This window comes from Aythya ferina (genome assembly GCF_964211825.1).
Source record: "Aythya ferina genome assembly, chromosome: 11".
Lineage (NCBI taxonomy): Eukaryota > Metazoa > Chordata > Aves > Anseriformes > Anatidae > Aythya > Aythya ferina.
This window is the reverse complement of record NC_140307.1, coordinates 19,798,904-19,814,764: the sequence shown is the minus strand read 5'-3', so window position 1 is coordinate 19,814,764 and position 15,861 is coordinate 19,798,904. Positions and strand designations below refer to the sequence as shown.

The 15,861-nt window shown below is 42.2% G+C and overlaps 1 protein-coding gene across 2 annotated transcripts; it reads left to right on the top strand.

Moving 5' to 3' along the window:
- Positions 1 to 421: 421 nt before the first annotated feature.
- On the top strand, positions 422 to 15,228 carry MAPK6 (mitogen-activated protein kinase 6). Of its 2 annotated transcripts, none has more exons than XM_084531960.1 (6): positions 422 to 566; positions 5,431 to 6,640; positions 7,411 to 7,555; positions 11,137 to 11,301; positions 12,037 to 12,238; positions 12,865 to 15,228. In XM_084531960.1, the coding sequence occupies exons 2-6, from the start codon at positions 6,086 to 6,088 to the stop codon at positions 13,961 to 13,963; spliced, it is 2,166 nt and encodes a 721-aa protein (XP_084388086.1). In that variant the 5' UTR covers positions 422 to 566; positions 5,431 to 6,085; the 3' UTR covers positions 13,964 to 15,228. The 2 variants fall into 2 exon arrangements, with proteins under 2 accessions (XP_084388086.1, XP_084388087.1); XM_084531961.1 differs by lacking the exon at positions 422 to 566 and adding an exon at positions 688 to 823.
- The last annotated feature ends 633 nt before the right edge of the window (positions 15,229 to 15,861 follow it).

The following is a 15,861-nucleotide window of genomic DNA, read 5'->3' as shown; positions in this document are numbered from 1 at the left end:
TGTGCCCGGCCTTCCTTTCGCCGTGCCTCGTCTCCGCCAGGGCGGTGCTGAACCTGCCAACCCCAGCCTTGCCCGGCGGTGCTGGCAGGGCCCGGCCCGAGCGCCCCCCACCACAGCCGAGCCGTGGGTCCGGGGAGGCCGCCGGCAGGGCGCGGAGCCCAGCGGCTGCAGGCGGTGCCCGGGGCAGTACCGGGGCGCTGCTGGGACGCTCCTCGTGTCCGCGGGCCTCTGCTGCCAGCGGAGCCGCAGCGTTCGGGCCTCCCGAGGCGCCGGCCGAGCTGGCGGGGGCCGTGCCCGGTGCCGGGTGCCGGGGCCTCGGCTCCCCCCGCGCCGGGACCCCTCGGGCCCGGCCCCGCCGCCCGGCAACGGCCGCGCCCCGCCCGGCGAGGCGGAGCCGGCGGCGGCCCGGCCCCTCCCTGCCCTCCGCGCCGGGTTACATGGCGGCGGCGGCTGCGGCGGCGGCGGCGACTGCGACGAGGCGGGCGGGCGCCGGGCGGGAGCCGGTGTCGGGGCCGCGGGGCCCGGCCGTGTGAGCAGCGCAGCCCCCGATGAGCCTGGGAAGGCCCGTGAGTGCGGCGGGGCGAGGCGGGCGGCGGGGCAGGGCAGGGAGCGGGGCCGGGGCCGGGGCCGGGCCCCGCCGCACAAAGGCGCTTTGTTCCCTGCCGCCGGCCCCGCTGCGCCCCGCTCCCGGCCCCTCCGCAGTGCGGCGGCGGGCGGCGGGCGGGAGCTGCCCCCGGCCGGCGGCCGCCTCCCGGGGCCGGGCCGGGCTCCGCTCCGGGGCCGGGGGCAGCGGGCGGCGCCGCGCCCTGAAGGGCGTTTGAAGGTAGGGCCGGCACCGCGCCTCCCGTGCCCGGCGGCGGCCGCCGGAGGGGGCGGCTCGGGGGGGGCTGCCCCGGGGCCCGGCCGGGCAGCGCGGGCACCTGGCGGGGCGCTGCCGGGGGCCCTCGGGGCCGGGCGGGGCCGCGCGTGGCCGTGCCGGGGGGCCGGGGCCGCGCTCGTCGCCTCCTCGCCCCGCGCCGCGTGTCGGGGTGCGTGTGAAGCGGGCACGGGGCACGGGTGGGCTCCAGGTGGGCGATAGGGATGGGAAAGGGACGGCAGCTGCCAGTCGGCCTCGCGCGCAGCCCTTGCTTTTGGGGTCACCGCGTCCGAGCCGCTCGGGACCGGTTAAAAGCCCCCCCGGCGTGCGGCAGCAGCGTGCTGAGGGCCGGGGGCCGCGGGGAGCCGGGGCTCCGCTTTCGGTATTCACAGGCAGGGTGGTGGCTTCCCCTGAACCGTCCTGAGGGAGGGCCGCAGCGGGTCTGTTTATGTTGCGGGAGAAACTGAGTGGATTTCTTTGTGCTTTTACAGATCCTTCGGAAGACTCATAAACTCATAGTAGCGTTTGCCGGCTGCCAGGATAGAGTTCTCTAAACAGTGTGGGGAGCAAGTAGGAGGCTGCAGCGAAGCGGCAGTGCCGTGGGTCGGCAATGACTCACGCTGCCTACTGACTGCAACGTGGCTGGGCTGTAAAAAAACCTCCTGTGCCCCGTATTTTTATAGTTGAAGGGATAGTACTTAGCAGGTTGTATAATATGTCATTAGTCACTCCTAGTCTTTCTCTTGTGAGTAATGATTCGATCATTATGTGGCCTGCGTTACTGAATTAACTTGTATCTTTCCATCTTATTTGGATTTCGGAAAAAGTAAACGTTTCGTACTTGACTGTGTTTTAGTGTACATCCTGTTTCCTGAAAGCTGTGATAAATCCACATGCAGAAGTTTAGCACGAATTCAGGCGGCTGCTTGCATAATGCATGAAGCTAGTCATGTGTGTCGGTGTCTGCCAGCACTAGGTGTAATTTCAAAGAGGACAGCCCTTCTGTGGGTCACTTCTGTCGCCCGCTGCCGGGAACTGATCCGTTTTAAAGGCATAGCTGTAAACCACTTAAGAAACTAATATCTTGGTGTTTCCCTCTTTAAACTTTGTGGGAGGAAGGAATAAAAGTACCATTAAAAACAAAAAAAGCAGTAGTTGTGGAAAGGTGACAGATAATCTAAGCAAAAACATCAGTGCCTGGGTGAATGGCCAATTCAGCACAAATTGGGTTGATTAAAGACCCCTTCTTTATAATATAGTCTATCGTGTTTACAGGCCTTTAGAGCACGTTACGTAACTGAGGAAGGGTTTGTCAGGTTTTTTAATTTCTTGTTTATTTTCAGACAGGCAGTTGGACTGATAGCTATGACTGACATTGAAGCTGAAAATGTATAAAGTTTATTTGTGTTGGTGTCATTCTTTGAAGTATCAGTATGTTTGTTTTTGAAAAAAAAAAAATCATTTTCCAAAGTTAAAAGTGACTGTGAAATGCAAAGAAGAAAAGATTTTTACTTTGAGCTTATTTTGGCTTGAAAAATGCCTTGACCCATTCTAGTAAATTATCCTTTAAGTAGTTACGGTTTTAGTCTGAACGAAAGAAAGTTTAGGGTTAACTTTTATTTTCCATCCCTCCTATCCACTTCTGGTCCACAGAGCAATTTGTCTGAAGTGTCTGTTTGCTATTAACTCTGGATGGGGAAACAAGTCCGGCCACTTCACCAGCCCCGAATCGAGCAGGGCTGTGAGAGCTGCTGCAGGGAAGGTTTGGTCTGCAGGGGTTGAAAGGCTGTGGTAGGTGAGCTGCCTAACTTTCAGGTGAGAGGTACATCTTTGATGCTGTCTGTGCAAGGTGAGGTGATGGGAAGCGTAGTTAACATGCTGGGTTAGTTCAAAAACGTGTTTTTTGGTTTAGATGAGGGTCTGCATGAACCTGCTGCACACCTGTTGTGTTTTCAGTTAAAGTAAGTGAAAGATTGCTCCCAAATTACTGAATCTTAATTTCAGTTGTTCTAATAATGGGACATTTCCACTAGGACAATCTTGAATTGTCCTTACCCCTCTCGCCTGAGGGAGTGTATCTGTCTAGGACTCTTGTTTGGTGTGCTTTTTGTGGCTTTGGGATTAAGCCACTTGCATAGGAACTTTGTAGCAGGATGGGGTCAAACCGAAGGCTGCCAGAGATTGAGTATGTCATCAGAAGTTGTTTTTCTCAATCAGAATGATTTAGCTAAGAAATCATTATATTCCTTCTGCAAATGTCTTAACTCTTGGTGATCTAGTGGAAGAGCATAGTAGAAGGCAATGATTAAAAATGCATCATGTCAGGGATTCGGAACAAGAAATCAGGCCTCCTGACTGCCTTTCCCTTGAGAGAGGCAGTAATGGCATCACTGCTCTCCTGCTGCTCCTACTGTTGCTGCCATGGCTTCGTCACAGCGTTTGGGGGAACGGCTGAGCTGCGGTGAGATGAGCAGATCCTGCTCCTTGCTGCTGATGAGTCAGTGGGACGTATTTGAGCCTGCTCCCGCGTTGTTTAGCGGAGCTAGCTGATGTAGGGGTTCCAGATGTGTCGCACAACTGGAGCGAAGCGATGTAGCACTGCCGCACATTGAAGACATCAGCAGTGTGAAACAATGGGCTTAATTAGGGGGGAGAATAAAACTGGTAGTAGATGGTCCTAAGGTTATAAAATACAACTTAATGCAGGATGTTTGGACAGAGGCCTTGGACCTCAAGTTAGCACGAAATTTAAAGCATGTGTAAGTTTCAAAAAGGAATTTCTGTAACAATATTGGGGGGAGGATTAAAAGGAAAATGGTTTGGAGTGAAATAAACTAGTTTACAGGCAGCAGCTCCATATGAGTGAGCCTGAAATTGGTGCATGTGAAGGAGAAAATGATTTTAGGTGTCTACGTAAAAAATAAAAATCAAGAGGCCAGGCAGCAGAGGACAGCTTAACAGTTCATGCAGAACAACTGAGTTTGACTTCTTTTTTTTTTTTTTTTTTTTTTTTGTATACAATCCAACAGAGGATGGCATGTTTGCATGTTTCTCATGTTACCTTTCCTTCCTTGCATGCTTTGTCACGTGGAGGTGCGTGCCCGGGCACCGGGTGGCTGGGGCAGGAGGATGCAAGCCAGGTGGTGGCCTGGAGTGTCTGGGTGGTGGGCAGACCTGAGCCCTAGGAGTGGTGGTGGTTGGTGTGTGAAAGCAGCCCTAGTTGCTTGCTAGTGTGCCTTTTTTGTTATTTCTGCGTGCGATTCTGATTAGTGAGTTAAGAAGATGTTGTTTAGAAAATGTTAATAATTTATTGGTTGCTGTGCTGCTAGGAGTATGGAAACTTGTTTTGCTTGTTCCTGGCTGTTTCACTGAAATGTTAGCACAGTTTTAAGAGAATACATTCACGTAATTAATAGGATAGCTTGGAGAACCTTTATGTTTATTTAGAGGACTGGTTGAAGAGCTAAAATGTGTTAATTTAAGACTGAAGGAAGGGCATCAAGTGATTCAGTATTGCTATAGTTCTTGGGGTCACATACAAGTGACTTGGAGTGGAACTGGCCAAAATTGGCCATGCCATGTAAGGTGTTCCTTTTGTTTCTTCTGTTTGTAGTGTCTTTGAGCTTTTGAAAGAAGTTATGAGGATATGCTGCAAAAATATAACACGGTCTTCTTGACCGCATTCTGCTGCTGCAGACAGGGAAACCTGCTGAGAAAATTGCTGCTTTGGTTTTCATAAATAGTGATTGCATTCGTTGGGCTATTAAAAAAATTAATGATGTCTGAAAGTGCCCGTAGTACATCAGAGGATGAAACGGTTATAGAACATACTGGTTATTATGCGAAATGTAGTCATTTATTTATTTTTCTGTAATTGAGATATTGTAACTGTGGAAATAATTGATAAATTAGTAACATTTATCGAACGTGTAGGAAGTACCCCTGTGATTTCTGCAACAACCAGTGTATAGAGGCAAAACCGTGCTTTGAGATATGAGTTAGCTACGATTTAAGCCTTATTATAAGTGGCACTGGATGCATGCTATGTATTCTTTAAATTCAGTAAATCTTGGGAGTGCACAAACCTTACCCTTTTTTGTGAATGGCACCCACTTATGTCTTATTGTGCAAAATGGTTAAAAAAAAAAAACAAAACCTTTTTTTTTCTTTGAGTAAAAATGGAGTGGAAAGAATTATTTCAAAATTTGACTGAGGTGCGGGATATTGTTGTTGCCGTTATTAGCTAACAGCTGCATTGGAGAATTCCAAGTTTTCTATGATATTCCCTTTATTAGAAGTCAATAGGGTTTTTGATTTGTGAGCCTTGCATTCTCAGTGGGTTATATATAAAACTTCCACGGTGTATATTTAGAAACAGCTGTCTGGTGGTTACTGTCAGTTTCTCTCCATGAGAAGTATGAAAAGTGTACATCATTTCTTGTGGTTCAGCTTCTGCGGCAGTTTGTTATTTTGCAAATGGACACAAGTTGTGTATTTAGGACAGCTTGAGAAGGAGGAGGAGTACGGCCTTCTGTATGTACCTGGAATACTGATCTGTTTTGTCTCCTTTTCAGGTTGTCACGGAGTAAGATGGATGGTAGCTTTGATTGTGATTGTGGTGAGCTGGAGCCACCTGATCATTAACAGAAGGCATCTTTTGTAAATCAAGAGCTGCCAGTTTCCTGTTTAACTAGACTGTAAACAAAGGAGAGGAAGAAGGAGGAAGAAGAAACAAATAGTGCTTACCAGCACCATAGAATGACGCTGCTCAGGACCAGTCCAACACTGAATGTATCTGCACTGTGAGGAGGAGGATGTTAATAGAAGCCTATTATGTGCATATTTATTCACGTTTTTGTTAAATGTTAACCAGTTTAGCACAGTAGAGCTGAGTGCATAGTATGTCATTTCATTCCGTTTGAGTTTCTTGTGAGTATTTTCTTTAATGTCTGCAGAAATGCTGCACCTTTCTTGAACTATGAATGCTGCACTCTTTCTATCTTATGCTCAGTTTGAGTTCTAGAGCTTACGGGCTCTAAATTCAAGGGGACACAACAGGCCTGGCTGGCTCATGATGAAAGAAGAGTGTCAAGAAACCATCTTGCAGTCAAAGCCACGTGCTTCTTCTCCCTTTCTATAAGACCTTTCCTTCAGATACCAGTGGAAGTGTCTCCGCGTGTTTACAGAAGCTTAGTAGTTTGAGGAAAAAGAAACGTAAAGAAATATAAAATGGCAGAAAAATTTGAAAGTCTCATGAACATTCATGGTTTTGATCTGGGCTCTCGGTATATGGACTTAAAACCACTGGGCTGTGGTGGAAATGGCTTAGTTTTTTCTGCTGTCGACAATGACTGTGACAAAAGAGTGGCTGTCAAGAAAATTGTCCTTACAGATCCCCAGAGTGTTAAACATGCTCTACGTGAGATCAAAATTATTAGAAGACTTGACCATGATAACATTGTCAAAGTATTTGAAATTCTTGGTCCTAGTGGAAGCCAGTTAACAGATGATGTGGGCTCCCTTACAGAATTGAACTGTGTTTACATTGTCCAGGAATACATGGAGACAGATCTGGCTAATCTGCTAGAGCAAGGCCCTTTACTGGAAGATCATGCCAGACTTTTCATGTACCAGCTGCTACGTGGGCTCAAGTATATTCACTCTGCAAATGTTCTGCATAGAGATCTCAAACCAGCTAATCTTTTCATTAATACTGAAGACTTGGTGCTGAAGATTGGTGACTTTGGTCTTGCACGAATCATGGATCCTCACTATTCCCACAAGGTACGTGAAGAGTGGGAATATTTAAGTGATAAACTGTGCCTCCTTAAAATTGTATCTTTCTTCCTTCTTGCAGTATTAAATAATATTGCCAGTCCTTGTCTAGGTACTTAGAGTAAAACGTAGTCCATGGAAGGCTTCTTTAGCAAGCAGGATATCATTAGGGAGCAAATGCAGTAGAAATGAAATGTCTGCAAATCGAATAAAACAGATCTCTGGATGACATGTTTTATCTCAGATAGGAACAATAACTGCAGCAGAAAATAAAACTTTATTAGATGTATTCAGAAAAGCAGATTTATTTTTAACAGTGAATACAGGACTTGAGGTTTTCAAGAGTAACATGAAGACGCATAACTGTGGTAGCCTTAGATAAGCTTACAAACAGTGTACAAGTACACAAATTGTGTGGCTACTTCCTGGAATTTATTCAGAGGTGCTCTGTTCCTGGTTCAAACGCTGTTTCCTCAGAGTTCATTATTATCTCTGTGTTTATTTGGCATCTGGGAATAAGAAAATTATCTGACTAATAAATAGTATCATATTTGTCTGCTGCTGCTCATTCATAAAGACAGCACTGTCTTAAAGGGTAGGAAGTTTAGTAGGTATAGGAAGTTTAGTAGGTAGTATGTGGGCTAGTGCTGTCTCTGAGAGCATGAGACCAAAGTCTTGAAGTACTGCATTGAAATGTAAGGGGAGGAGGGGGAGAATCTAAAAACATACCTCTTAAAAATTTAAGTAAGCATTTTGTTCTGTTTGTTTATTTTTATTAGGGCCATCTTTCTGAAGGATTGGTTACTAAATGGTACAGATCACCCCGTCTTTTGCTTTCACCTAACAATTACACTAAAGCCATTGACATGTGGGCTGCAGGTTGCATCTTTGCTGAAATGCTGACTGGGAAGACCCTCTTTGCAGGTGCGTACAATAAAAATGTGTGTGTGTGTTTGTGTTCCTAAAGCAAATGGTACTGCCTAATTCTGTTCCTAAAGAAAGGTGGATTCTTGTGGCTAGTATCAGTTCTCACTGACTGTCAGGATACGCTGTATTATTAGACAGTTGTTGAAATGAACTACAAGTTGATGCATTTGTAAAACAGAAAGTATTTCAATATTTTCTACTCATACCAGTGTGTATTTAGATAAATATCAGAATTTGAGTACGCATGTATATGGTAAATTTGCCTGTAATTAAGCTAAATTTATTGAGTGCGTAAGAAATGTTCTAAATACATGTTGTAGTAAATTGCTAGACCAGGGAGTATTTGAGAGTTACAAGCAGTCCGAGTATCATATTCATAAAGATTTTTTGATAAAGTCAAATTAATCATGTCTTGCTTCTTTATATTTTAAATTATGAAAGAATAAGCCTTCCCCACCCCACCCCTTTTTTTTTTTTTTTTTTTTTTTTTAGTCATCTACAGACTGTTTTGACCTGAGAAAAGTGCCAGCTTAAATATCAGATTTTCTTGTGTTTTAGTGATATTAGCAGGACTCTAGGATTTTAAAATTCAGTGTGGCAAACCAGGGAAACATAATACTCAAACTCTGGTAAAACAGGTATTTCTGTTAAAATGGTGGTATTCCTGGTAAAATAGGAAGCAATACTCTGGTCTCATTGGGTGTGTAGATGTTAGTGCTTTAGTGGCAATCAGAAGCATGTTTTTGAAGCAAATTTCTGGATCGCCATCCTGTACCACAGTATTGCTTTAGCTCAGTACACGAACCAGATTCTTGTCAGACAAACAACCTGCCATTTGCACTGCCAAAGATCACGCAACGTGCTCCACCTGCGTTCAGTCCACAGAGACGATGAGCTAGTCTAGAGTAAACCCCTGTTTTGTGTGACCCCTGGGGGCTGTGCAGCAGCAGCTGTTTCATTCCAGTTTGCTCTTGGATTTGCTCCTGTTGGCTCTAATTACTGAGGTAATATAGATAAAAACCACAAGGATCTGTGCTTGTAATTCAAAGTTCGCATTTCTTTTAAATACATGTGAACTGAAACCACACCTCTGCAGTAATTCTTTGCTTTATACATCAAGGTGAAGAAATGAGAGCACTTTCTCATTTAGTGCTCTTAATGGAATACTGTCACACTGTAAAATCATAATTTTATAGAAATCATCGATTAATATGCAAAGAGGATTTTCTTAACTTGCAGTGAGTTGCTAACTCTTTGAGCTAATAGCTACTGGAGCAATGTCCTTTGTGCATTAACACATCTCTTATCAGCCGAGCATTTAGATTCCATTGCATTGAGTGCTTCTGTTGGAAAAGAGCGAAACGTGGGAGAAAGCCAGTGGGTTTCAGCATTTGGCATAGATGAATTGCAAATGCTGTGTAATGACATGAGTAGCACTTGGTCTGTTTTGTTTTTCCTCATACAGCAATTTAGATTTTTTTTAACTTAAGATTAACCAAAATCCTCAGTTTATAGACCCATTTATGTACCCTAGTTGAATTATGTAGATACATAGGAAATATTTTTAGATCTGGATGTGTCCCTCTAATTTAGCACTACCTTTTGTTTTCTGGTCTGAAGTAGAATGGATTTCTTAATGTCATACATTTGGAAAACGAAAATGGTTGGAGATTTCAGTTACTCTGTCCTGAGACTCTGAATAAAATTATTTTGCATATTTGTTTGGAGGGCTTGGTTTGATCAGTTCGTAACTTCCTGTCTCCATCTGAGCCGTCCCTTAGGAATCCTGCTTCCTGGAAAGCTGAAGGGAATGGGAAGAAAGAATGGAGATGAAAATCCCAGAATACCTGGGTGAGGGAGGGATAGAATATCAATGCAGAGGAATTCAGTAGCTATTTCAAATAAAAGAAAAAAAAACAGAGTTAAATAAATACTTTTAAATGTTAATTTCATTTATAGTGGACTGAAAAAAAGCTGATTAATCTTAGGATGAATAGGACATGATATAATGATAGATTAGAATCCTATTTCCAGCAAATTTCAGACAGTGTAGCGTCTTATAGATTATATTAGTAATTTGTAATAGCCTGAAGTAGGCGGACAAAACAGCTTTTCAATCCAGCAAATAAGTTAACATGAGGCAGTACTAATTCAGCTGGGGAATGTAGGTCTTGCTCAGTTTCTCTTTAGTGACTTTGCCTCTGATTTTCTTTCTGTCATCTGACAGATACATGGTAGGATTTCCAATGCAGACTGTTATGCAAACTGCTGAAGTGAATTGATAGTGTGTAGATCTTGAGATGGTACAACCTGTTTCTGGCTCCATTTATTTGTGTTTGATGCCACATACAGTACTGCTGACTGCCTTGAGCTTCTTGCTAAAGGTGGGAAGCACTGGTATGCAAACAGTCTTGCATAATGTCATCCACCACTTGACTCTCTGGGGTGCTACGTGCTTCTTGGAGCTGAGCAATAAATGGAAGTAGACAATGTATTTCTTGGTACTCCAATTTGATTGCCTGCTGCTGCTGAAACAATGATGTCATTCATTACTCCCAAAGTTGCCAACATTATAGGCCCTTACAGTTCTTCAGCTTTATCTGAGGTTTTACTGTGTAAAAGTGTAGCGTAATTTAAATTATAATGCAGTACTGTTTTTTTTAGTAAGATTACACTGCTTAAATGGCAAATAGTTTTTTGTCTTGCATGTGACAGTAATACAGGATTTCAGAGTAGAACATTGACACAAATGAGTGTGGTCTGTGAGATCTCCTGCTGAGCTAGGCTACAACCCTTTTTATCAATAAGGGACCTATAATTCAAAGTTGGATCAAATACTGAATGAATTAGGAGGATCACCTGAAAGGGAAGGGATGCAGTATATGGTATATAAGGAAAAAGTAGGGTATTGATAGGGCCACAAAGATGGTCTGAGGGCTGAAGCACCTCCAGGGAGACCTCATAAAGGCCTTTCAGTACTTAAAGGGGTCTTATAAAAAGGACGGAGGGACTCTTTACTTAGGTAGATAATGATAGGGCAAGGGGGAGTGGTCTTAAACTAAAAGAGGATAGATTTAGATTAGACATTAAGAAGAAATTCTTCACAGTAAGGGTAGTGAGGCACTGGCACAGGTTGCCCAGAGAAGCTGGATGCCCCATCCCTGGAGGTGTTCAAGGCCCCGCACGATGGGGTCTTGGCCAACCTGATCTACTGGGTGTCATCCCTGCCCTTGGCAGGGGCTGGGAACTAGATGATCTTTAAGGTCCCTTCCAGCCCACGCTGTTGTATGATATGACTGATGAGGAGTCCCTCATACTTGGTAAAATCATTCTTACCAAAACCTTGTGGTTACATTGCTTTATCTATGTGTAGCAGTCCTGTAATTCTTCATGAATAGCATTTTTGAGAGCTTTTCATACTTAGCACTCAAAGTTAGTACCACAGCTTTTCCTCTCTTGAAGAATCTTGTACAGAAAATATAGCTGCTCAGAGCGCAACGTTTTCCTGTGCCATTCATACACAGGGATGAAAGTGTTTGAAGCTGAAATGACAGCTTGTATTTTCTCTCCATCTTCAGGTGCACATGAACTTGAACAGATGCAGTTGATTCTAGAATCAATTCCTGTTGTACATGAGGAGGACCGTCAGGAGCTTCTCAATGTAATTCCAGTTTACATTAGAAATGATATGACTGAGCCACACAAACCTTTAACTCAGTTGCTTCCAGGCATTAGTCCAGAAGGTAAGTTATTCTGAAAAAATGTTTTCTATATTTCACAAATAGTAAAATAGTGGTGAACAACATAAAAGTGTATGCCTACAACTGTTAAAAGCAAATTTAAATTAGAAGAATCAGTGCGTTCTCTGAAGATCTGAAGAAGAACTGTATTCTACTGTAATAAATAAATAAATATATATATATGATTGCGATATCTATGTGATCATATTTGGAGTAGAATTATGCCTCCATGCTGGACCTGTCTACACTGAAAGACTGATTAAAATTGCTATATTTTGAGACGCTGGCCTTCTAAATATAAGAGAACATTGGAATGGTGTCAGTTTAAAACAAGTCTTTGAATTTATTTTGTTGTTAAAGTCTCCGAAACAAACTGTTTTGAAACTTGGTTGCTGACAGCAATGTTTCATGACACATGTTGGTGGATACTGTTTCAACTTGAAGCATTCTTTCTTGTAGTTTTTTTTGTTGTTTTTTTTTCCTGTTTTCGGATAAATTATTGTAGATCCTAGATCTGGTCTCTACTCTTCTGCATTTCCTATGGCTGCCAAATTATTATTATTATTATTATTATTATTATTATTGGCCATTAAGTGTTAGTACGTGATATATCATGGGTAGCAAACTATACCTTTTAAGCAGGTGCACACTCCTTTAAGCACTGCACTTTAATCTTTAATACTGGATGTCTGAAATGTTGTTTTTTCTCCTTTTTAAATCATAACTTTTGTTGCACAGCACTGGACTTCCTGGAGCAAATTTTGACATTTAGTCCCATGGATCGATTGACAGCAGAAGAAGCTTTGTCCCATCCTTACATGAGCATTTATTCCTTTCCAACGGATGAGCCTATTTCAAGTCATCCTTTTCACATTGAAGATGAGGTAGATGATATTCTGCTGATGGATGAAAGTCACAGCCATATTTATAATTGGGAAAGGTAAATTTATTGCTTACTGTAGCATGTAATGTGACTTAACTGTTGCGTGTTTGAAGCCATGTTGCTTCTTGAGCATCCTTTCCTTTTCTACGTGTTTCTCAAGTTGACTTGAGAATCAGTGGGCTTGTGGCTCATAAGACTGATTAGGGTATGCTGACACATTCCTGAGATGCACTTGGAAATCTAAAATCTAAAGTTTAATCTATGTTACTACTTTTCTGTGCCCCAAATATTTGTCTTTAAAAAAATAAATCAATCAAAATGAAGAGTGTTTTAAGTATGGATCACTCTTTTTCAATGCGTAGTGCTTATAGCAGTAAAGAGAATTACAGTAGTCGTATTTAAAGTCAGACTTTATGGAAGAGCTCTGTCAATGGGGTGAGCTATCATACATAATTCTGGATTTATATCTTTCAGATGTGTATATGAGGATTGCTTTATGCCAGATTAAACTTAAAAAAAAAAAAAAAAAAAAGAGGAAGAGGTACCTAATTTGAGGAAAAACTTAGGTTATTTTTATTGAATTATCATTATTCTGTAAGAGAATATCTGTAAGGACACTGTCACTGTCTTGTGAGCTAGAAGACTGTTTTTTCATTGCTAACGCATAGGAAATTGTTTTGCAGATACCATGAAAGTCAGTTTTCAGACCATGACTGGCCTATTCATAACAACTATGAAGCTGATGAAGTTCAGCGTGATCCAAGGGCTCTTTCTGATGTTACTGATGAGGAAGAAGTTCAAGTAGATCCTCGCAAATATTTGGATGGAGATCGTGAAAAGTATCTGGAGGATCCTGCTTTTGACACCCACTTCTCTACTGAGCCTTGCTGGCAGTATTCAGATCACCATGAAAACAAATACTGTGATCTAGAATGTAGTCACACTTGTAATTACAAAATGAGGTCATCTTCATACCTAGATAATTTAGTTTGGCGAGACAGTGAAGTTAACCATTACTATGAGCCCAAGCTTATTATAGATCTTTCAAACTGGAAGGAACAGAGCAAAGAAAAGTCTGATAAGAAAGGCAAGTCTAAATGTGAAAAGAATGGATTGGTGAAAGCTCAGATAGCGCTTGAGGAAGCATCACAGCAACTTGTTGAAAAAGAAAGGGAGAAGAATCAAGGATTTGACTTTGATTCATTCATAGCAGAAACTATTCAGCTTAGTTTACAACACGAGTCTACTGATGTTGATAAATTAAATGACTTGAATAGCTCAGTATCTCAAATGGAGTTGAAAGGATTAATATCAAAGTCGGTAAGCAGAGAGAAGCAGGAGAAAGGAATGGCTAATTTGGCACAGTTAGGAGCTCTGTACCAAACTTCTTGGGACAGTCAGTTTGTAAGTAGTGGGGAGGAGTGCTTCCTCATTGACCAGTTTTGTTGTGAAGTAAGGAAAGATGAACACGTTGAGAAAGAAAATACTTACACCAGTTATTTGGACAAATTTTTTAGTAAGAAAGAAGATGCTGAAATGCTAGAACCTGAGCCAGTAGAAGAGGGGAAGCCTGGGGAGAAGGAAAGAGAAGAGAGCTTTCTTAGTAACAGTGGAGAACTCCTCTTCAACAAACATCTTGAGGCGATAGGTATTCCTCAATTTCATAGCCCTGTTGGTTCGCCACTGAAATCAATACAGGCCACATTAACGCCTTCTGCTATGAAATCATCTCCCCAGATTCCCCACAAAACATACAGCAGCATTCTGAAACATCTAAATTAAAACACTCAGCAGACATTTCTTTTATATTCATGAGATGTGTTTGTCTTTTTTTATTACTAGTGTAAGTAATTTTTTTACTTGAATCAGATGGTGTAATTTTGGTATGGATTTCATTAGCTTTCTGTTTACCATTGTTTTTACAATCCAGAATTACTTTCTATACATAAGTTTTGTTTTTAAACTGGCATGTCGTTTGCACACAAAATTAAAGAATAGAGCAAAATAATGCAAAATGCAGGAGGTAACAAAAATGCACTAAACCAAGTAAAAAAAAAAATTCTCTCAGTAAAACGGTGTCCATGTTTTGCAGAAAAAGAATCTTGCCTTGAAATTTACACAGTGAGACTGTACATAATTGCATGAAAATATCTATTTTTCCCAAAACATTTTTTCATTCATGCGTATTTTAGAGTTTTTCATACTGTACACATTTCTTAGACACATGATACCAGCAGCAACTGAAATGAATGCAGAATTTGGTACGCATGTGTTATCTACCTCAAGGTAACAGCAGTATGTGGCAAAACATTAACCACCCATAGTGCTTCTCATTATGCACTTCTATTTAGCCAGCATTATTGTAGTAGCTATTCTTATTGAAAATCATTCAATATTTATAAATGTTCTGGTATGCATTCTTTATAGTGAAGTGTTAATATGCAGCACTTTTATTTATTTTAGCAAATAAGTATATTTCTGTAATTATAGAAAGTCAACTTAATTTTTGAGTTACTTTTCAGATAAAAGTTTTTGTTTAGCACTATGGTTTTATTGCCTACATAGCTGGATATATATTAACATCAGCTTATTCTGAGGCTATCAATACATTTTTTCTAGTTTTCATTTCAAGTAAAGCACTCACTGTGTATAGGAATTTGTAATTGGAGGTGCTTGATCTCTACAAAAGAAATTAGGAATTGCTTTATTATAAAATGCTCCTAGAAGTCTTAATTGTGTTCATTTAAAAAAAAAAAAAAATTGTAATGTTAGTTGTGTGCATGGAAATAATTAAGGTACAACATTACTGTAGGTTAAAGTTCTATATGGTGAGACATTTTGTTTTTACTGTATGTTTTTACTGAATGATTCCTGCCCCCTTCCCGCTGCCCCTCAAAAGCAAGCATGAATAAAATTAGGTTAAATATAGCATGTAGCATCTCGGTCTTCTGAAAATTTGTTTTACCTTCTGATTTTTTGAAATACTGGATGTATCATTGGCTCCCCTGTTTAAAACGAAAGACAAATAAAAACATGGCCAGCAAAAATGACTGTTGTCCTTTGATGCTTTGTACAGTGAAAAACAAACAGCTGCCATTGTAAAAACAGCTAGCTGTGCTACAAAGGCAGGCCTGCTTGCCTCAAGGAGCTCAAGGAAGCCTGAGCTCATATTCTGTGTGAGGTGCTGCTGCTGGGGATGCAGAGTGCAGCCAGGAGACTCCGCGAGTGTGCTTCTGTTCAGTGTGCGCAGCCTGTACTTAGCATCACGTGTAGTGGTATGGCTGAAAGTATGTGTGTACCACAGTGCCAATAACCATATCTGTTCAAAAGACAGTTGAATTCCAGACTATAAGTGAGCAGTGGTGTTATATCAACTGCTCAGGCAGAATATTAAAGTGGAAAAACTGCTGCACAGGCATGCAAGCACCCTCATGTCACTGGCAAGCTAGAGTGAAGGTAATCCTACGTGTCCCTCAGCCAAGAAACCCGCTGGAGCGTTTTCATAGAGATCTCAGGAGTGGGATGCAAGGGGATGTTCAGAAATGTGCAGACTGAGTCTGTTGCAGCATGCCTTAGAACAGCAGTATTACTTTCTTTTCCAGTTCCTCCCATCAGAGCCATTCCTGAGGTAGCTAATGAGCCATACAATAAAGCTGTGTCTTCTGGCAAACTCCTGTAAC